Source organism: Eublepharis macularius, chromosome 1 (genome assembly GCF_028583425.1).
Source record: "Eublepharis macularius isolate TG4126 chromosome 1, MPM_Emac_v1.0, whole genome shotgun sequence".
NCBI lineage: Eukaryota > Metazoa > Chordata > Lepidosauria > Squamata > Eublepharidae > Eublepharis > Eublepharis macularius.
This window is the reverse complement of record NC_072790.1, coordinates 185835301-185858810: the sequence shown is the minus strand read 5'-3', so window position 1 is coordinate 185858810 and position 23510 is coordinate 185835301. Positions and strand designations below refer to the sequence as shown.

Below are 23510 nucleotides of genomic sequence, written 5' to 3'. Positions count from 1 at the left end.
TCTCACACCCTCCTCTATTATTGAGTAGCTTTCTATACTCCCAGTATGGGACTGCACAAAATGCCAACAACGAAAACAGGGTTGCACTTTCCTGTAACTGATGTTCATCGTTGCTCTTCTGTGCAGTCAGGAGAAGCGGCCCCTAAAGGAGCTTTTTAAACGCTATAAAGATTTTTTCCGAGTGGCTGGTTTGTGCGCATGCACAGTCCCATGTGTGCCTGCACAGAAGAATAATCATTACAGGTATGTACAACCCTGTTTTCATCTGGTGTCTTGTGTGCAGGCACACATTTCCTCCCTCCTACCCTGCTTTGAGAATCTCAATTTTGACTTCTGGTGTCGTAGGGGAACTAAAGGATAGGGGGTCACTCCACCAGGCAACACTGTATTTCGGTGGTAAAACACCACACATGCTCGTTGAACAGGTGGAGCACCCCCTACTGTCTGAGAATCTTTTCTGGCAGCCAGCCTATGTCTGCACAGTTCCAATGTGTGCCTGCACAGAGGACACTAGACAAACAACAGCTACAGTTAAGTGCAACCGTGTTTTCTTATGGTAGCAAGTGTAAAGGCTTTGAGTTCTCTGTCATGAGATAAGTTTTGTGGTGACTAACAAGAATCAGATCACTGAAGCAGAAGGTTTATAAAAATAACAAAGATGATTTATTATGTACAGGTTGTTTATTGTTTTTAAAGAACAGATCAGCAGCCCAGGTCTCTCAATATTCAAAGGAGAAACCTAGCTGAGGTTTCAAAAGGACTATTGTTGATTAGTATTTGAACATGTTGTATGTTTGCAGCACGGAGCACTTTAAAGGAATTAAGAAATTGTGATTGTATTAATTGAAGTGTGTATCTTTAATTTGTATGCGGGTGCTTTTGTTAGGTGTCAAGTAGAAACAGGCATTTTGCTGACTAGCCACCAGGTTATATCCTTTCACATTCACAGTATTCCACCCCCACTGGCCTGCCCCTTTTTCAAGAGTTAGACGAAATGGTACCAGGTCTGTTCATCACCAGAACCGGTCCTCACAACTAGGTATTCTGTCCTCTTCCAGAGGTAGAGCTAAACCTCTCTGCCACACTACCAGGCAGTACTGCTCTTAAACTACTGCTGTGTTTCCCTCCCATATTCCATCCTCCTCTGAAAGGTGATTGAATGCTGGGATTGCCCTCCCATAGGCTCGGGTGAAACAACTGAGTTCAGGGGCAAGACAGCCTCCTGTCTATTACATCACCACACCAGTGAACTGATTTACTGATAAACATTATTGGTGTGATCGCAGTTTACTAATACGAACTATGTTCTGTCATGTAAATTTGACATAATATTCTCCATTTGGGCTCTCATCTCTTGGATTTGCTTTTTGTATCTGGCTGTAAAAGTAAATTTAGAAATGAGTGGGATGGTTTGAGAAGAGAATATTTAGCTGAATATCAAAGAAATTATTTAGCATGTTAAAACTTTTGGTTCCCTTAATATGTAAGGAAAGGAAATAAGAACACTGAGTATTCCAGGTAGATTACTAGATTTAGGATATTTTACCTGATTCATCATAATAGGGACTGAGGCTGGCTATGCAATACATTGAATCTTTACCATGGTAATCTGGGCTAGCTCTAGGTGACATTGCAGGGGTGATCTTCCTTTTCTGACTGGGAGAGACTGCAGAGGGAAACATTAGTGTGTGTTCAAACCCACTCCTGGTCAGTTAGCGATTGGTGCAAGGATCAACAATGGCCATCTGTAGGCCCTGGCAGCTTCCTGACTGTATCCCCCTCCACAGCATCATCCACCATTACTTTTACAGTATATTTGAGCCTCTTAAAAATGGCATTAACATGGTGATCCTTCATTCTATTGTTAAACTCTAAGGGTATTATGATGTTAACACTAGTTCCCTGGTTACATTTTTAAAATATAAAAATTACTATTTGAAACAAAAGGAATGTTTTGAAAACTAAGTTAAAACATTTAAACTTAAATAACTAATAAAACTTAATGAGAGATCAAGTTAGAATAGGTATTTGCCATATATTGTATTAAGTTTTTGTGTGTGCGTTCTCTTACTAATGATGATGGTAATATTTCAGATTGTGTCCGCTGTGCAGTACTGTCATCAGAAATGTATTGTTCATCGTGATCTCAAGGTATGATTGCTTTTTTCATTCAAGAATTAGAACTGTGCTGGACCAAAATTATTAGGTTTATTGTATTTTGAAATACTATATTTACTCAAAAGGAAGGAGACCCTGAATGTAATATGCCCTCCCTAAAAAAAAGTTAAACACGCAGATATTTTTTTTACTGGATATAACTGTATCTTTTACACAAATTTATTTATTTATTCGTTCATAGTCTGCCTTCTCACTGAAACCCAAGACAGATTACACAGTGCAACTGAATACAATATAATCAGCAGCAAGAACATTCGTTGAGCAACAGTATGATCAACAATTAAAACATTCAGTGAACATACACAATAGGGTATGGTATAGAAAATTTGAAAGCAAGCAGAAAGCCGAACGCAGAGATGAAACCTTTCTGAAATAAAGTGTAACTAATTAACATGGCATCTCTAGCAGTGTGGAAATTACCCAGTAGCAGCATATCTACCTCTGCAGATAGTACCCAGTGACATAGTCTATAGTCCCTGTCTCTTAATAAGGTATGTCTTTGAGCTGTTTCTTATGGCACAGCCCTATAATTTGAGTAGAAAGCCCTCCTGAATAATCCAGTTTTGCATAGTTTGTGGAAGGCCAGAAGAGTGGGAGCTTTCCTGACCTCCTCAGGCAGGTCATTCCATAAAGTGTGGGCTACCACAGAGAAAACAGATGTACAGGCAGCTGTTGTTTTTGCCCAGCTGCTGGGTAGTATTTGCAGAAGGCCCTGTTCTGATGAACGAAGCTGCTAGGGCAGAACATAGGGAGATAGGCAGTTGCACAGATATGAGGGGCCAGGTCCATGAAGGGATTTGAATGTAGTCATGACTTTGAATTGAGTCAGGTAATACAAATGTAATGACATTTTTGGTGGCATACCTGAAAAAAAAAACCTAGTCTTGCATTGGAGTAAACGCTGTAACATTTCAATGTTAACTTCTGTATTTTCCAAATGAAGCTTCTTTCATTATATGTTCATATCTGTTGGAGAGAGTGACATACAGTATGTCTCTGCCTACTGGTGACAGAGTGGTGTAAATATATATGGTGCTAATGTAATACCAGCTCCCAATGCTTGTGTCCTGGAGACAGCATCTGATCCCCTTTCTACTCATTTCATGTATCTACATGTCCTTTTTAGTCAGTGTGAAAAGTGTGTTTTTGTTCACTGTTTTTTCACATTAAGACTGAGCAATACTATCAGTCCAAATGAAAATCTTGCCAGTTTCCAATCCTCAGTCTCTTCAGTATCTCCCAAAACAAACATAACACTTCCTCAGTCACTTCCTTTCTTCTCTCTGGCATTTGTATTTCCTCATTCCTTTATTCTGGAAACTAATCTTGATTATCATTAAATCTGCAGTGATGGTAGTGATAATCATGGATAACACTTCTGTTTGTGGTTGTTGACTGTGATTTGGAGCAAAAACACTTAAGCAAATGTAAGTCTACCCATGGCTAGCTTTCTAAAATGAAAGAGATGAGGGAATTTGCTGTTTTAACCATGGTAAGATTGATGCGTGAGGGAAGCATTCCTTTTAAAACAGATATGTGGAAACTAGGAGTCTCTTTCTCTTTTCTCCTTTCCTATTGTTGCAATTTTCCCGTCAGAATCCCCTCTTACCCAATCACCGGGGCCAAAGGGAACCTGGGAAATGTAGGCCTTGCAGTAACTTTAGTGCAGGCTTCCCCAGAGCCACTAGGCCTCACTAGGCCAAGGCTCATAACACCCCCCTGCTAGACCGAATCATGGGGTCTGGCTATCTGGATCCCCATCGATGAGGTCTAGAACTAAGCTATGGGTTGCTCTTTTAACCATCTAAAACTTAATACACAAGCTCTGTAACCCATTAAGAGAGAACCAAGTGGAAAACATGGATAAAAACTGCAGTAATGAAACAACAGAAAATAGCTATATACAGCAAGATAACTAGTCATCACAGGCCCTGTGGGATAGAGCATCAGCTACTTTATTCCGAGATCCTGCGATGTGCTCAATCTCGAAATCGAAGTCTTGCATGGCTAGGCTCCATCGCAGGATCTCGGGTTGGTAAACTTGGCAGTCTGTAGCCACTGGAGGGGAGAATGATCGGTTCGGAGCAGGAAACGTCGACCCCACAGGTAGGGGCGGAATTTTCCCAAAGCCAATACAATTGCATAACATTCTTTTTCGGGGATTCCCCAACCCGCTTCCCACTCAGTAAGTTTCTTGCTAAGGAAAGCAACAGGGTGTTTCTCCTGATCCGGCCCCTCCTGAGATAACACGGCCCCCACTACACAGTCAGAAGCGTCGGTTGTGAGGATGAAGGGTCTATTGAAGTCTGGAGCCCTTAGAATTGGACAGGTGATGAGGGAGTTTTTTAGCTCATTGAAAGCCTGCTGACATTGTGCTGTCCATTGCAATTTCTGAGGCCTATTCCTCCCAATGAGATCTGTTAGCGGCAATGCTAACTGACTGTAGTTGTGTACAAATTTCCGGTAATATTCAGCCAACCCTAGGAAGGATCGGACTTGTGTCTTTGTTCTGGGTATGGGCCAGTCCCGAATGGCCTCGACTTTAGCATGTCCAGGAGAAATGGTCCCTTGTCCTACTTTGTGTCCAAGATATTTAACTTGGTTGAGGCCAATTTGGCATTTCTTGGACCTTAAGGTAAATCCAGCTTGGTTGTTGTGGGTTTTCCGGGCTGTATTGCCGTGGTCTTGGCACTGTAGTTCCTGACGTTTCACCAGCAGCTGTGGCTGGCATCTTCAGAGGTGTAGCACCAAAAGACAGAGATCTCTCAGTGTCACAGTGTGGAAAAGATGTTGGCAGGTCATTTGTATCTACTCAGGAGGGGTGGGGTTGAGCTGAGTCATCCTGTAAGAGTTTCCCAGGGTGTGGAATGCTAATGGCGGGAGGCTTCACTGTATCCTGAGGAGGTTCTTTTGCATATGGATTGGTGCTTGATGTGCTAATCTTCTCTGCAGGGCTATTGTCGAGTATAGAGTGTTTTGTTAGCCTGGTGTTTTTCAGAACTGGAAACCATGCTCTGTTCATTCTTAAGGTTTCTTCTTTCCTGTTGAAGTTTTGCTTATGCTTGTGAATTTCAATGGCTTCCCTGTGCAGTCTGACAAAGTAGTTGGAAGTGTTGTCCAGTATTTTGGTGTCCTGGAATAAGATACTGTGCCCTGTTTGAGTTAGGCTATGTTCAGCCACTGCTGATTTTTCAGGTTGTCCAAGTCTGCAGTGTCTTTCATGTTCTTTTATTCTTGTTTGGATGCTACGCTTTGTGGTCCCGATGTAAACTTGTCCACAGCTGCAGGGTATACGGTATACTCCTGCAGAGGTGAGGGGGTCTCTACTGTCTTTTGCTGATCGTAGCATCTGTTGTATTTTTCGGGTGGGTCTGAATACTGCTTGAAGGTTATGCTTTTTCATAACCTTTCCCATCTGATCAGTAATTCCTTTGATATATGGCAAAAACACTTTTCCTGTAGGAGACTGTTTTTCCTTGGTTGTTTGATTCATCCTGGGTTTGATTGCTCTTCGGATTTCATTTCTGGAGTAGCCATTTGCCTGAAGTGCGCTGTCATGAGTCAGCCCCAGCCCCGACTGGCCACCTTACCTAGTGCCTCAGAGTCCTCCTCAGAGTCCTCCTCAGAAGATGAGCAGGAAGGGCCAGCAGGATCTCCTCTAGAGTTGGAAGCCCCTGCAGAAGCTATTGGAGAGGAGGAGCAGTCAGAAACCACTGCTGCTCGTTGCCATCTGCCGGGAGACCCAGAGGGGGCTCTGGCACCTTCAGCGCGGATCCAGCCGCTTTGAAATTTACGCACCATTCGTTGAGAGTCCCGACCGGGGCTCCTACACACGTAGCGTGGCAGCAGTCGTTTTGAAATTTACACAGGAATTACAGCTACTTGGGACTCGCTATTGGTGCATTAGCTACTTATTGATACTTATATACTGGACTTACACGGGTCTTGAGCCTAGTCCTATTGTATGGACTTCAGCTGTGTTCATATATAGTGTGGGCTATAGGCAATATTGTATGAATTGCATATTATCACATGAATTGAATTTGTATTTTTGTATGAGCTAAATTTGTATTCTTATAGAATGAGATGGATATCTGTTATTAAAGTTGTTTGATATATTTTTGTCAAATGTGAGGTTCCTGGGGTTTCCCTCATTATATAGCTTTGATTGGAACCTGTCCCGTCTTATATGTAATTGTCTATCAAGGGACCATGTCCGATTATACAGATACTTTTGCATTTTCATGTGAGGAAAGGGAAAAAATTTTATCCATTGTTCCATCCATATCCTCCCACCAGGGGGCTACCCCTACCCGCGATCATGATTGGCACTTATTATTAGAAAGAATGACTAAAGAAACAAAATTATGCTTACATGCGGCATCTTTGACTGAATATTGTAAGGAGCACATTATTCCGAGGGGCTTGCGAATGTACAAGCCGCCGGGTATGTATAGAGACGATGAAACATTCAAGAAACGTTGGGCTTTCATTCTGAATAAATGTTCCTTTGACCTCATGCTTTTGCTCATAGAGAGGATTGCGAGGGAGAAGGACGATATGAATACCGAGATAGTACAGCTGAAGGAACAACTTAAAATAGCACATACTGACGAGGAGTTTCATCAGAGAACGAGTGAGATTGACAAACTGGTGAAGGATTGTGAGAACAAATTAAAGGAGTTGAAATTAAAAAAAATAAGCCGTGATAAACGAGACTATAGTTCGGGAAACATTTATGACTGGAAGGAGACTAAACCCAAGAAAAAAGTGACCTGGGCAAAACTACCTGAAGGAGGATCAGAATTCGAGACCACAGACCCATCAGACACAGATCAGTCTGGTGATGAGCAAGGAGAACGTACCTTGCGTAATAGAACTATTCCCAGATACCAGAATAAAAAAATTTTTAGGGCGAGGACGCCCCCCCAAGCGGGGGAAATACAGAACCTAGTTTTCAATCTATCAAGTAGGACCTTGTCCCCAGAGGAGCTGTCATTATTAAATAAAGGACTGGGATTTGTATTTACACCGAAATATGATTCATTTCATACACGGGTGGACCTTTACAAATTGTTCTGCTTGATAAAACTTAGGAAACTTTTTGGAACAACCGAGGGAGAAACTGCAAGTGATAACTTAGGTATGAAATGTAAATCAACATTCACCCCGAAGGTGGTTGACGGGTGCATTGAAACTTTTGAGAGATTGGTCACTAGGGACGTCATGGCAATAGAGAAACAGAATAGAAGGGCATGGCACAATCTGAATGTTGATGAAAATAAAATATTGAGAGATCTGAGTAACGATAGGACCATTACCATCAAACCAGCTGATAAGGGAGGGGGAATTGTTATAATGAACACGGTAGATTATGTGAAGGAAATAAATAGGCAACTATCTGATGAAAATTTCTATAAGAAAATTGACCAGGATCCAGTACAGGAAATTGCCAGAATAATTAAGATTGTTGTGGATGAAGCGCTGGGATTAGATCACATCTCACAGAAATTGCATCAGTGTTTGATTAATAAGAATCCACGTACCCCAGTGTTCTACTGCCTGCCAAAAATTCATAAAGCTACCCGACCTCCTGTGGGACGTCCTATTGTATCAGGTTCGAATTCTATTCTGGAGCCCTTAGCCATTTGCCTGGATAAGATATTACAACCAATAGTGACTCGTACACCCACTTACATCAAGGACACCACCATGTTCATTAACTTTATTGAAGATCTACGGATACCAAGTGATGCTTACATGGTAACCTTGGATGTTCAAGCCTTGTACACTTCAATCCCCCATCAGGAGGCTAGAAGAGTAGTGGAGAGTGTGTTACTTCATAGATGCATGGACCACCCTCCCACCTCCTTCCTTTTGAGCTTATTAGATATCATTCTTGAAAGAAATTATTTTCGCTTTGGGTCACAATTCTACTATCAAATCAAGGGAGTTGCCATGGGCAGTTCGGCAGCTCCCTGCATTGCCAATCTATTTATGGCAGACTTAGAAGAACGTCTCATACTGAATGGGAATAGCAACCCTTTTTTTGAAAATATTATTTTTATGAAAAGATTTATTGATGATGTCTTCCTCATTATAAAGGGGCGGGACCAAGTCAATGCCTTCGTGAACTGGTTGAACCAATTAGATCAGAATATCAAGTTTACCTATCAAGGGCATGATCAATGTGTAGCATTTTTGGATGTAGTAGTATATAAAAAATCGGACACTAGGATGGGAGTCAGACCGTATAAGAAACCAACTGACCGATCTGCCTATTTAAATTATGCATCGTTTCATAGACGCAATCTTAAAAATAATATTCCCTACGGGCAATTCCTCCGCTTGAAACGGAACTCCACAAATGACTTTGATTTTAGATGGGAGGCACAGAATATGTACAGAGCTTTCAGGAATAGGGGTTATCCAGAAGCAATAGTAGGAAACGCTTTAAATCGTGCCATAGCTAAGCGACGACAAGATTTGTTGCACCCACATGATTTGGGGAGTCAAGGGAATAAAGGTTTGACGTGGGGACTGGAATTTTCTCATTTATCTGGCAATATAGCCAGTATTGTCAAGAAGTATTGGCATGTTCTTAAGGAGATCCCGGGATGTGACTTACCTTTAAAAATTGGATTTAGAAGAACCAGAAGTCTGCGGGACGTTTTAGTGCATTCAGACTTCAGGGAAGTCACTGCTCCGTCCTCATTACCAATTGGACATCATAACTGTGGCCACTGCAATGTGTGCCCCCGGAGCATTCCTTTAACTTCTATTCTCCATCCCGAATCAGGCAGACCACTTTACTCCAAATCTTTTTCTACATGTTCTACACCACAGGTGGTATACATCATCCAGTGCCCCTGCCCTTTGATTTATGTGGGCAGTACTACACGACCAGTGAGGGTAAGAATTAGAGAACATTTGTCTAGGATCCGTACAAAAAATTTAGAAGCCCCATTGGTGGATCACTTTATGAAACATCATAATAGTGAGAGGGAACTTCGCTATTCAGTCTTGGAGGTGGTCCAGGTTGACAATGTAAATAACACCAGATTATTGCAGATGGAAGCCCAATGGATTCATAGAATGAATTGTTTGATACCTAATGGATTGAACAGTGAGATCAATTTTACAGTGTTCCTATAATCTGTCTATTTGTCCTTTTACATCAACTCCTATTATATTAGAACTTAGTATGTACACTGTTACTTTAAGAGATGTTCCGTAGGGGTATATAAAGGATATGGCACTATAGACAAACACCTGCTTGTAATTAGCGTTGATTAAAGAGTGAAAGTGTCGGCACAGACTGACCCACCGGAAAACTGAGCTTTTGACTGTTATGTAAGTACATTAGATTGATTTCTTGTTCATAATATGGAATAAATGCGGCTGTTTGAATGAAAATATTATAATATTTACAGGATTATAAGGTGGCCAAGAAGAAGGGTTTCCGAAACGAGCATTTGTATGGCGGGCTCGTTGCCATCTGCCGGGAGACCCAGAGGGGGCTCTGGCACCTTCAGCGCGGATCCAGCCGCTTTGAAATTTACGCACCATTCGTTGAGAGTCCCGACCGGGGCTCCTACACACGTAGCATGGCAGCAGTCGTTTTGAAATTTACACAGGAATTACAGCTACTTGGGACTCGCTATTGGTGCATTAGCTACTTATTGATACTTATATACTGGACTTACACGGGTCTCGAGCCTAGTCCTATTGTATGGACTTCAGCTGTGTTCATATATAGTGTGGGCTATAGGCAATATTGTATGAATTGCATATTATCACATGAATTGAATTTGTATTTTTGTATGAGCTAAATTTGTATTCTTATAGAATGAGATGGATATCTGTGATTAAAGTTGTTTGATATATTTTTGTCAAATGTGAGGTTCCTGGGGTTTCCCTCATTATATAGGGACGAGGAACAGCCAGAAACCTCCACAGAGGCTGTAAGAGATAAAGACTCCCCCAGGTCAAGAGCGAAATCTGAGCCTCTGGGGCCAGCTGAAAGGAGGAAACTTAGAGATAAGGCGTAGGTGTGGCCATCTGCAAGCCTGGAGAGGCCTGCAGATAAGGCCTGGAGAGGCGTAGGTGTGGCCATCTGCAAGCACAACGCCGGGCTGAGCTGTTCGAGGGAGAGGCAACAGCTGTCCCTCATTAGGACAGCAATAAAGGAAGACGCTGAGGAAACCAAGCGTGGAAGCAACTCAGCTCGCCACTCCCTGCTACCTGGACGTTCGTGTACCCTGCTCTACTGCTTGCTTGGACTTTGACCTTGGCCTGCTTACTGACTACTCTTCTGCCCGCCCCTCTCTCTCTGACTGATAGCCTGACCCTGACACCTGGCCTGACTCCTGGACCCTGGTTTTGCTGTCTTGCAATACTGAACTCCTGCCTGCTGTGTTTAGCCCTGCAGTACCAGTGAGCCTCCTGCCTGCTGGGCCCAGCCCTGTGTGCGACATGCGTGGTTTAGATGATTAATTCCTCACTACATCCTGACACGCACAGAAAACTATGCAAGACAGAAGCACAGCCACCTAGACTATACGGACTCCTTAAAATACATAAGGATTCAGTCCCACTCCGACCCATTGTGAGTGCCATTGCTTCACCGACATATGAATTAGCTAGACATCTGGCCGATCCCCTGCAGGACCACATCGGGAAAACCTCGTCTTACATCAAAGATTCAGCAGATTTCATCAACAAAATCAGTTCTCTGAAACTCAATCCACAAGACATACTTGTCAGTTTTGATGTTGTATCCCTGTTTACCAAGGTTCCAGTAAAAGACACTATTGCACTTATTAATCAGATTTTCCCAGAGGATGTAACAGCCTTATTCCACCATTGTCTGACAACCGGTTACTTCCAATGGGACAACGAATTCTATGAACAGATGGATGGGGTGGCCATGGGGAGCCCGCTCAGCCCAGTTATAGCAAACTTCTACATGGAACATTTTGAAAAAACAGCTCTAGAATCAGCACCCCACAAACCTAGTGTATGGTTCAGGTTTGTGGATGATACATTTATCGTTTGGAGCCATGGGGAGGCAGAATTGATGGAGTTTTTGAATCATCTCAACAACATCCACTGGAACATACAATTCACAATGGAGAAAGAAATCGAGGGAAAACTCCCATTTCTGGATACCTTGGTCATCCGCAAAGCAAACTTTCAGTTAGGTCACAAGGTCTACAGGAAACCAACTCACACTGATTGGTACTTACACAAAAACTCCAATCACCACCCCCGACAGAAAAGAGGCATAATGAAAACATTAGTGGATCGTGCAAGACGGATATGTGAGCCGCACTTTCTCAATGAGGAAATTAATCATCTAAACCACGCACTTCAGGCAAATGGCTACTCCAGAAATGAAATCCGAAGAGCAATCAAACCCACGATGAATCAAACAACCAAGGAAAAACAGTCTCCTACAGGAAAAGTGTTTTTGCCATATATCAAAGGAATTACTGATCAGATGGGAAAGGTTATGAAAAAGCATAACCTTCAAGCAGTATTCAGACCCACCCGAAAAATACAACAGATGCTACGATCAGCAAAAGACAGTAGAGACCCCCTCACCTCTGCAGGAGTATACCGTATACCCTGCAGCTGTGGACAAGTTTACATCGGGACCACAAAGCGTAGCATCCAAACAAGATTAAAAGAACATGAAAGACACTGCAGACTTGGACAACCTGAAAAATCAGCAGTGGCTGAACATAACCTAACTCAAACAGGGCACAGTATCTTATTCCAGGACACCAAAATACTGGACAACACTTCCAACTACTTTGTCAGACTGCACAGGGAAGCCATTGAAATTCACAAGCATAAGCAAAACTTCAACAGGAAAGAAGAAACCTTAAGAATGAACAGAGCATGGTTTCCAGTTCTGAAAAACACCAGGCTAACAAAACACTCTATACTCGACAATAGCCCTGCAGAGAAGATTAGCACATCAAGCACCAATCCATATGCAAAAGAACCTCCTCAGGATACAGTGAAGCCTCCCGCCATTAGCATTCCACACCCTGGGAAACTCTTACAGGATGACTCAGCTCAACCCCACCCCTCCTGAGTAGATACAAATGACCTGCCAACATCTTTTCCACACTGTGACACTGAGAGATCTCTGTCTTTTGGTGCTACACCTCTGAAGATGCCAGCCACAGCTGCTGGTGAAACGTCAGGAACTACAATGCCAAGACCAAGGCAATACAGCCCGGAAAACCCACAACAACCATCGTTCTCCGGCCGTGAAAGCCTTCGACAATACATAAATCCAGCTTCTTTTGTCCTTTCCAACACCGTTCGCAAGTACACCAAATGTTGTTTCCATGTCAGGGAAAATACAGCGACATCATCCAAATATGCAACGGCAAAATCTTCCAGGCCCTTCAGGAGCTTGTTGATGGCCCTCTGGAAGGTGGCGGGAGCATTCCGAAGACCAAACGGCAAAACATTAAACTCATACAGTCCTTTATGTGTCACAAAGGCAGAACGCATCTGTAATGATTTCAAGAAATGAGTGCATGTGTCTTTAAATGTTTGGTGAGATAGGTGAAGAGTGGGGGTGAAAGAGAGATGAGTGAGTGATATGATTGGTTGATGACAGAGAGTGGGCAGAGTGAAGGCAGTTTTCAGATTGAGGGAGAGAAAAAGATTCAGAGGGCGAGAGAGGCGAGCTGTGTGCAGCCTGAGTGTGTTCATGTATTTGTGAGGGAAAGGCAACCTGAGTGGAAGCCTGAACTGAGTGTGTCTGTGAGACTATATATTCATTCTATTTGAAGCAGGCAAACTGTGTGTGCACCTGAGAGAGAAAGGATTGAGAGTGAAAAGAAAACAGGCTAGCTGTGTGCTGTCTGAGGACTTCTCTGTGAGAGAAATATAGAGCCCAGAGAAAGAGGCTAACTGTGTGTGAAGCCTTACAAGAGATCTGTGTGAATGAGTTTGGATGAAGCAACTAGAAGAACTAAGATCTACTTTTATGTAACCAATACGCTTCTTAAAAAATAAACTTTTGTTTTGTTACATCCCAGAGTAGCAGTCATTGTTATCTCCCATTCCTATCCTCAGGGCCACATAGAACCACGAAGGAGCCTGACGCATAAACACGTTACCAAAGGGAAAACTTTAATAAAATATATTGGAATTTAATATTCCTGGTGGCAGCTAACTACCCAGAGGGTGTGAAGGGAAAGATTAAAGCAAAATCCACCCTAAAGAAAGTGAAGATCATAACAGCATCTTTGACTGTTCATCGAGCTCCAGCTGCCAATAGCCTCTGGTGAGGTCAAAGGTGGAGATGTACCTAGCTGGGGCTAATTGGTCCAACAAATCATCTATGCGGGGCATGGGGTATCGGTCCGGTCGGGTTATCTTGTTGAGACGCCTATAATCAACGCAAAAACGGACCTCCCCATTGGGTTTGTTGACCAGCACAATCGGTGATGCCCAAGCACTCTCAGAGGGTCTGATTATTCCCATCACCAACATCTCAGTTAACTCTTTCTCGATGGCCTGCCGCTGGGTATGTGGAATCCTACGAGCCCGTTCTGCCACAAGGGGCTCATCCCCTGTGAAAATAGAGTGACTTGCAATTTGGGAGCGACCAGACAGGGCAGGGAACTGTTCGGCAAATTCAGTACACAGTTGCCTAACTTCTTCCTGCTGAGCCCTAGACAATAAGGGGGAGAAGGTAATCTCCTTCACTCCTCCTTCACCATGGCTCCCAGCGCACATTTCTTCAGGGTTCCCAAAACCCTCAGCTGATTTTGGGATGAGATTGCAAACAATGGTTTCTCGAGAGTAGTATGGCTTCAAGGCATTGGCATGATAAACTCGTGGTGGGAGACCTGTGTCTGGGAATTCAACCAAATAATTCACCTCTCCCAGGCGACTCTTAATTTGGAATGGTCCCTCCCAGGCGGCTTCCATTTTATTAGCCTTCACTGGTTTTAAGACCATTACCAGATCACCTGGGTTGTAGACCTACCTCCTGGCATTCATGTCATACCAAGCCTTTTGTTTTTGTTGTGTCTCTCCCAAGTGAGCATGAGCTAGGGTCAAAGCCTCTCTTAAATTATTCTGAAGCTTATCAACAAAGTCCAAAACATTAGTCCCTGGAGAGGGTATTGAGCCTTCCCAATGATGTCGCACCAGTTCTAACGGCCCACGTGCCTCCCTTCTATAAACCAATTCAAAGGGGGAGAATCCCAAACTAGGGTGTGGGACTGCCCTGTATGCAAAGAGCAACTGTTGTAGAGCTAAATCCCAATTATTTGAATGGGCAGCAACAAACCTCTTAATCATTTCCCTTAGAGTTCCATTGAACTTTTCCACTAGGCCATTTGATTGGTGGTGGTACGGGAGGGTTACCAGGTGCCGGACCCCATGACTACTCCACAGTTTCTCCATCACGCCTGAAAGGAAATTAGTCCCAGCATCCGAGAGCACCTCTAAAGGCCAGCCTACCCTGGCAAACACATCTGTTAGGGCTTGACAGATAGTATTGGCATCAATACGGTTAAGTGCTACTGCTTCTAGCCAGCGGGTGGCATAGTCGACCACAGTCCGAATGTATTGCTTCCCCCTTGGAGTCTTGTTAGGTAGTGGTCCCAACATATCAATTGCTACCCGATGGAAGGGAATGTTGATGATCGGTAAAGGCTGGAGTGGAGCCTTATTTTTGTCTTGGGCTTTCCCCACAGTTTGACACACCTCACAGGACTGGACAAACTTGCCAATGTCCTTGCCCATTCCTTCCCAATAAAATTGTTGTCTCAGACGGTCCTTGGTCCTCCTCACTCCAGCATGACTACTGGGATGGTTGTGAGCTAGCTTCATAAGCTGGAGGCGATATTTACTTGGTACCACTAGCTGCATGTGCGTTTTCCACTCACTCTTATGCCCCGATTGAAGGGACTCCCGATACAACAAACCATGGTCCAACACAAAATTGGAACGGAGAGTTTTACTTAGAGGGTTATTCTTCAGTGCTTGTTGGTGAGCTTCCCCAAGGCTCATATCCTCCTCCTGCTCCTTCTGGAAAACAGTTGCTGTCACTGGAGAAGATTCCATTTCACCTTGGTTTATGATGGGGTCCAGAGAGGTTACCACAGCTACTTCTCCTTTAGGCTGTTTCTTTGTCTGGCTGTGGGTTAACACTCCTATGAAGTTCTCAGTCCCCAGGCAGAGATCATCAGGTATAACCTGGTAGTTCTAGGCTGAGGTGTGTAGGCCTGAGGAAGGAGGAAGTGAGCAATTGGCTGAACTTCCCTTCCTCAGCTGGGATTAGGCTGAGGTGGGCATTACTCTGGCAGTTTGCTTCCCCTGAGCCTGGAGAGGCTGAAGCTGCCGCACAGAGAAGCTGAAAGGAGGGAATGGAGGGAAGGGCTGGGGGGAATGCCTGTCATGGCAAAGCTGGGGAGGGTGGAGCAGGGCTGGTTAGGAAAAGCAGGGCAGGGCAGGAAAAGCTGGTAGCAGCTGTGAGGGGGATGGAAGCCTGGTGCAGCTCCCTAGACCTTTCCCATGATTTTCAACCCCCCCCCCCCGGTATCTTTTAATAGCCAAGTGTGGGCTTATCTGCATATATTTAAATCTGTGGATTGGGACCATCTTGACTCAAAGGAGATTCTCCTGCAAACTTAGTCCCCCTCCCAGCTTTTCAAAAAATTCTGAAAACTTCTTTTAAAAGAAGTTTCATTCCCCCCTCCCCCAAGATAGTTTTCAGTTCTCATGCAGACAACACAGTTGCCTCAGGGCACCAGCCAGCCTCCACCATCTTTTCCGCAGCTAATCAATGGAAGGGAGGGAGTAAGAACAGAAGCAGGCAGTGGAGCCAGGCTTGGGTGAGAGGAGGGGAATACAGCAGCATCAAGAGGAAGGCCAGGGGATGGGTGGTTATGGGGAGATGCTTCTCCTGCTGGGACTTTGGTTGGGCTGGCTGGAGTGTGGTGAAATACTGTTGCCACTGTTGAGGCAGTGAGGCTGGGGTCAGATATACTGCGAGGGAGAGCCACTGTTTCCAAGGCAGAGAAGCTGGGGTTTGGTTCTCACGGGTCCCTCCCCACTTGTTCCCTCTAACAGCCAATCTTGTACAGGCAAACAGCTGTGTGACTGAAGAGAGGTCAGACTTTTTTTATTCCAGATGTTAAATGAAAACCTTTTTTCCCAGCCAAAGATCTCTCAACTGTTACAAGGTTTTTATTTAAAATTAGTCAATTTGCTTTTGAAATGATTAAATATAAAAGAATCACAATGATACAGAAACAACTAGCGTCTATCAGTGAAATGAGGAATAGAAAACATACATGTCATCTCTTATGCTATCTTAAATTTAAAATATAAAATACAGTTTCTAAGTATCTCACCAAAGCTCTTTCAGAAAGATGTCTCAATCATCCCTAATCTGAGAGGATGAGGGGTTTTTATGGTGTGGCTTTGGTACGTATGTTCAGTTATGTGAACCTCACATGAATGTATTGAAACATCGAATTGGTCTCCTCTGAATGCTTGGTATAGATGCCTCTGAACATTGATTGCCATTTCACCGAGAATAAGTGTTTCAAAACCGTGTTCTGTTCATTGTAAGATTTATTTCTGGGCATGCAGCCATCTATTCATAATCTGTCTGTTTTCCAAGGTTGGAACAGTGTGAGGAATGCTGAAACAGCAAGAAACAAAGAAATTCTCAGTCCTGCTGTTCTTTAATCTATACCATTAACAGTAAGAGTCTGTAACAAGAGGGTTGGGAAACTTTCCATCTTTATTGGCCATATATGGGAATATATTTTAAAGAGCTGCATGGTTCTGTGTGAATATATATGACAGGAGTTGGAGTCAGGATAAGTCAAAATCTGCCAATCAGAGTTGCATGTTCAGTTGGAACTGCATGTGCAGCACATTAATGCATAGTGGCTACTGATTGGATGCATTTTTCCTATCTTATATTTCAGATGGAAATGCTCATCCTGTTCTCTTTCTAGGAACACTAAGCAGTTGGTCATGTGGCTTATGAACTACATCTAGGGCTTTCCCCTCTACTTTGAAGGATTTTGCCTCCCTTTCCTTTCTACGTGTTGTGTCTTCTTTGACTTCTAGAGTATATCCATTGTTCTGGTGATACTTGAAACGAGAGCACTGTTTATGACCCTGTCAAGATAGCCAATCTTGCATGTATGTTTGTATCTGTATATGCATAGTTACATGTCTAAGCAATTTTAAAGGTATTTTGAAAATTCTGTCTTCACTTCTCATCCATTAATTTGGAAGACAAATCTGTTATAGTATGTGATCTGTACATGTGTGAGTTGCACATGTTTTGTGTGGGTGAACCCACTTCCCAGATTGGCTCAATCACAGAAAATACCGACGCATAAGACAGAAACTTTCCCTTTGCCATGTAAAGGGTACATGTACAAAAATCTGGACTTAAATAACCATGCTCTGTTTTAAGGACCTTTTTGTTAAAGTGATGGGGCTCCGAGGCAAGGTTGGAATTTAGAAGAATAATCAGAGAAAGTTTGTTGAGATAAAGCAGAATGCATGCATGTAGTTGGTAATATTCAGGTATTTGGTAATATGCAACAATACTAAAGAGCCCATGGCTACTTGTGCCCAGCACAACATTTACCTGTTTATCTCAGAAAGTTAAGGGTTATAAAGGGTGAAAAAAGAGAAGGGATGGTAGGAAGGCTGGAGAAGGTACCAATATTATTTACCATTCTGGGGTGGCTTGTAGTTATCCATCATCCAAAGATCTGAGTGGATCTGTACTAACCCAAAGCCTAAGCATAATACAAGAAGTTGCTTGGTAAGTAAGCCACACGAGTATCCAGACAGAGTTGCAAGCAGTTATTCTAAGAAAAATCCAGAGAATGGAGTATGTCTTCTTTTTTTAGATTTCAAATTTTTGCAAACATGGAACATTTTTCAGGTGTATGGGAAGATTTGCCTTGTCTATTCATGGCTCCAGTCTTCAGATTTAAGTATCCTTGGATCAGGAACACTTTGCTATTAGTATAAAAGATGATGATAGCAGAAAACTGAAAGGCAACATTCAGTAGCAAAACAAAACCAACAAAAACTCTTAACAAAGTAGCAAAAAACGTATCTTTGAAAATAGATGTGCATGTAAAAGAGTCTCACTGAGATTTGGGAAGTCATTGCCAGACTCACTTTTCTATCAAAATCTGCTTCACTCTGTGGTCGTCATCATACAACCCTTTTGAGTGAAAGTCATCATGAATTATCCACCTCTAAAATACTCCTAAGAGATTCATTGAAAAAACAGGAAGCTAGAAAATCTGATTCTGAAATTAGAGCACACATTTTAACACTAAAAGAATGGTCTATAATCCATTCCAATGAAATCAAGATATTGTCGAAGGCTTTCACGGCCGGAGAACGATGGTTGTTGTGGGTTTTCCGGGCTGTATTGCCGTGGTCTTGGCATTGTAGTTCCTGACGTTTCGCCAGCAGCTGTGGCTGGCATCTTCAGAGGTGTAGCACCTTGGTCAGGAACTACAATGCCAAGACCACGGCAATACAGCCCGGAAAACCCACAACAACCATCGAAATCAAGATAGTATGGTTTTCTTGAAAAAGTGACAACTAAGTCTGATTTTCTTTTTTATAGAAATCAGTAGATGATTTTTGGTAAGACCTACTGTTGTTTGAATTCTGCAACTGAGCACCATTGTTTAGATCCTACCCCAATATTCCCCCAAAGTCCATGACAGTATCCAAACAATCTCAAATTGTATTTGAACCTCTGATTACGAGCTTTGTGGACTTCTCAGCTAGTTCATAGTGTTATAGCTCATGTGTGTTCTCATAGAGCTTCTTGGGAATTGTAATCAAGAATGGGTGAATAGCACAGTGCTTCTATGATGATTTAGATTGCTGGACTGCAGATGGAGCCCAAGACCATTGTTCTGTAAATTACTATGCTGTTTTTTAAAAAAAAACATAAAATGTTAAATTTTAGTTCTCAGGAAGGAAAAGGGTTAAAGTAATAAAGCATGTGCCCGCAGTGGCTACTGACCTCAGCTGCTGAGTCTAGATGCCAGCATCATGGGCATGAAGGCAGGACATCAGCTCAAAATAAGTCTCACTATTAAGAATGGAGCAAAAGTTTGCAGTGCACATTTATATGACAAACCCATTGTAAGCTTGGACTGCGTCAATAAAGGGGAAAAACCTATACTAAGCTTACTGCTTTCTGCACTTATCTGGCTGATAGCAACAATCATGTTTGTCAGCTATGGTACAATCCTACACAACACAAGTGATAAAAATTCCAGCCCTTTTTTCATTTTACATATGAACATTTTCAAACTTCTCCAACCAAAGCATTATGTTCTATACATTCACATATGGCAATCCTATGCAGAATGACTCCAGTCTAAGCCCATTGATTTCATTGGAAGGGAAGACCTATGCATAGGATTGTACTGTAAGTACTTATTTATTTGTTTGTTTCTTATTTATAGTCCATCTTTCTCACTGAGACCCAAGGTGGATTACACAGTGTAATTCCATGAGATCCACAGCTGAGACATTCAGTAAACAATATAATAGGCTGTGCATAGCAGAAAATTGAAAAGCATAAAATTCAAATACAGGAATACAGAGATGAAACACAGCTGGAAAAAAAATAAGTAATTTGATGTGACCTATGAAATGATGCAGAAAATATCCAGTAGGATCCTATCTACATCCTCAGACAGTACCCAGTAATACAGTCTGCAGTCCCTGTCCCTTTACCAGACCATCTCTGAACCATTTCCTTCCATTACTGAAAGATGGAGTAGAAACTTTGGGTCGCTGTCTGACAGCTGTGGTCAAATGGCTAAAAGCAAACAAACTGAAATTGAACCCAGACAAGACAGAAGTGATGCTAGTAAGGAAGGCACAGATATTGAAGGACATGGTGCTCCTCACTTTTGATGGGGTCAGCTGATCCTTGCAATCTCAGTTAAAAACCTGATGGTTATACTGGATCTAGCACTTCTGCTAGAGATACAAGTTAGCGCAGTTGCAAAAAATGCATTCCACAAACTCAGTCTAGCCTTGAAGACGGCCCCCTACCTTGACATGGCAGATCTGGCCCCCTGGATCCATGCTATGGTAACATTGAAACTTGACTATTGTAATGCATTGTACATAGGTCTTCCCTCTAAGCTAACCTGGAAACTCGAGTTATTATCAGGAGCTAGGAGAAGAATGAATATTATTCCCATTGTGCAGTCACTCTACTAGCTGTCTATCAGTTACCAGGCCCAATTCAAGATATTAGCTATCAGATATAAAACTCTTCTTTGCATTGGTCCAGCACATGTACAGGATCACCTCTGTCCCTATGTTCCACCATGGCAGCTTTGCTCATTTGAACAGGGCCTTCTGCAGCTGCTATCTTGCACATGGGCAAAATCAACAGCTGCCCGTACATGTGCATTCTCTGTGGTGGCCCCACTTTAAGGAAAGGCCTACCTGAAGAGGTCAGGAAAACTCGCACTCTCCTGGCTTTCCAACACGATGCAAAACTGAATTATTCAAGAGGGCTTTTTTACTCAGATAGGAGGACTATTCTGTAAGGAAGTGGTCTCAAAGAGATGCAACAGTACAGGGATAGGGACCATAGATTTTACTATTATATGCTATCTGTTGCTGAGGGTATTATTCTACTGGGAAGTTCTGTGTTGTTTAATGTATCAGTCTTAGAATTGCTTATGCTCTGTTTCAGTATTTCTTCAACTCTCTATTGGATTTCTGCTGGTGTTAAAATGTTTGCAAATTTGCATTTATAGACCCTACTAGCTTGATGCCTGTGCTTCGCTACGGTATTTAGCTACTTTAAATCCAATTATAATACTTATGGGTATGTAACATTTTTTGGTTTGTGCGGGGGTGAGTTGGTTTTGTAGTATAATAGCATAGTACTCGAGCTTCACAAAAGTATTTGAATAAAGCAAAGTGTGTTGATGCCTTAAACTGATGAAGTGAATTTCAAAATGTAACATTTATTAAAGAGATTTTTAAAAGGAAAAGATTGTAGTGCAAGAAATAAAGTGAAAAATACGTACAACCATTTTTTTTCTGCTGAAGGACCTTTTTGTAGATCTCATTGGTGGTTTTCCCCCACTTTGGAGCCCCCATTTTGAGGAGAAGGTTGTGGACTTGGAAGCCAGGAGGGTTGAGCATGTTGAGGAACTCCACAGGGTAGTGGACCGTTTCATCCATTTGCACCACCAAGTCCACAGATCTGTACTCCATTTCTGCCCCTTCAAGGGAGTTGAGTTTCATTAATGATGGCAGCCTTGTCTTTCTTGGGGGTCAGAGTGGCACGGTTGCGCAGCCTGTCCATGGACTTCTTTGTGATAGTGACCATATCAGGGTATATTGTGGCAATTAGGTCTGCTAGGGTCGTCACTACTGTGCCCAGGCCTGCAGGGATGGTCACCTGCCATACTGACTTATATATAAAATCCATTTTCAGGAGTCTTGTACTGTTTTTCTTCAACTGTCTTCAAAGCAACCATTTTCTCCAGGGGAACTGATCTCTGTCACCTGGAGATCAGTTGTAATTCTGGGAGATCTCCAGCCACCACCTGGAGGCTGGCAACCCTACACCACAGGGAGATTGGCAACCCTTGTGAACTTTTAGGGGAAGATTGGAAGGTGCTTTTTACCCCAAGACACATTCACTGACTCCCTTAGCAACTGTTTAGAATGTTGGCCCCATATGCAAATGGCCCTGAAAGCTAGCCCAATCAGGGAAGAGCGGCTGAGTTGGCAGTTGGCAGGGGAGGAGAAGCCTGCCAGCCACACAGGGAAGCTGTATCCCTATGGGAAAACACATTTTACCCCTTTTTACCCCCTTGGGCAAATTTCTTAAAATCCCTTTGTAGTGAGCCTCTACATCACAAAAGAAACGTTCCACCCAAATTTTACATTTCTAGGTCCAGGGGTTTGGGCTGGGTGTTGATGAAGTCCGTCAGGACGCTTGTCTTTATATATGTAGATTACATTGTTTATTGAAATGTTCTTGAAATTGACTGTACAAGCTCACACTATGTTAGCCACCTTGAGTCACAGTAATAACATAACATAAATGACATAAATTACAATGAAATTATTTATTACAATTACAAATTACTTGTAATTGCTACTTGTGAAATAATATAGTTCTTTGGAATGTGCAAAAAGGTTACCTTTTCATATTGTTCATCATTAAGATTGAGAGCCAGTTTGGTGTGGTGGTTAAGAGTGTCAGTACTCTAATCTGGAGAACCAGGCTTGATTCCCCACTCCTCCACTTGAAGGCAGCTGGGTGACCTTGGGTCAGTCACAGCCAGAGCTCTTTTAGCCCCGCCCACCTTGCAGGGTGATTGTTGGGATAATAATAACATACTTTGTAAATCGTTCTGAGTGGGTGTTAAGTCGTCCTGAAGGGCGGTACATAAATTGAATGTTGTTATTTTTGTTGTTAAGATTCTCTGTTTTCTGTGTTTTCCCTATTAGGCAGAAAACCTTCTTCTTGATGGAGATATGAACATTAAAATTGCTGATTTTGGTTTTAGTAATGAATTTACCATTGGCAATAAACTGGACACTTTTTGTGGAAGCCCTCCATATGCTGCCCCCGAACTCTTTCAAGGAAAGAAATATGATGGCCCAGAAGTAGATGTCTGGAGCCTTGGAGTTATTCTTTACACTCTAGTTAGTGGATCATTGCCATTTGATGGTCAGAATTTAAAGGTACAGTTCATTATTTAAATTATTTAATTCTAGTAGTCTTCAAATTTTCTGTCTCAACAGTAATTATCTGGAAAATTAATTAAAAAATTTTTTTTTAAAAACCCAGTAATTATCTACTTTGTTTTTTCAAAGGAACTGAGAGAACGAGTATTACGGGGGAAGTACCGGATACCATTCTATATGTCCACAGACTGTGAAAATCTACTGAAAAAACTTCTTGTGTTGAATCCAGTCAAGAGAGGGAGCTTGGAAGTAAGCATTCTGATCATCATCCTCTTGAGGGGGAGGGGTACACTTCAGTATAATGTTCCCTCATCCTTAAACAGCAGAAATGGCCTTAGAGGCATTTTTAAAATTCAAAAATAACTAACTAGTTTGTTTATTTTAGAAGGGAAAGGTCAGGCAAAATCAGGGGGTGAAAATTTCTGAGATAATTATATATCTGAGGTAAAATCAGAACATGCACAGACTTCAGCACTTATGCTGTTCACAGATACTTAAAGGCTTATGCTTTGAGGCTTTGATTCCCTTGTTTTCCCCAA

The 23510-nt window shown here is 42.5% G+C and overlaps 1 protein-coding gene across 5 annotated transcripts in view; it reads left to right on the top strand.

Annotated features, from left to right (window-relative positions):
* Positions 1-23510, top strand: part of MARK1 (microtubule affinity regulating kinase 1) — a 117072-nt gene that overhangs the window by 61184 nt on the left and 32378 nt on the right. For all 5 annotated transcript variants that reach the window (XM_054980498.1, XM_054980482.1, XM_054980490.1 and 2 more), the window contains 3 exons: positions 2095-2151; positions 22732-22968; positions 23101-23220. In XM_054980498.1, coding sequence (XP_054836473.1) covers positions 2095-2151; positions 22732-22968; positions 23101-23220 — 414 coding nt within the window. The remainder of the gene's footprint in view (positions 1-2094; positions 2152-22731; positions 22969-23100; positions 23221-23510) is intronic.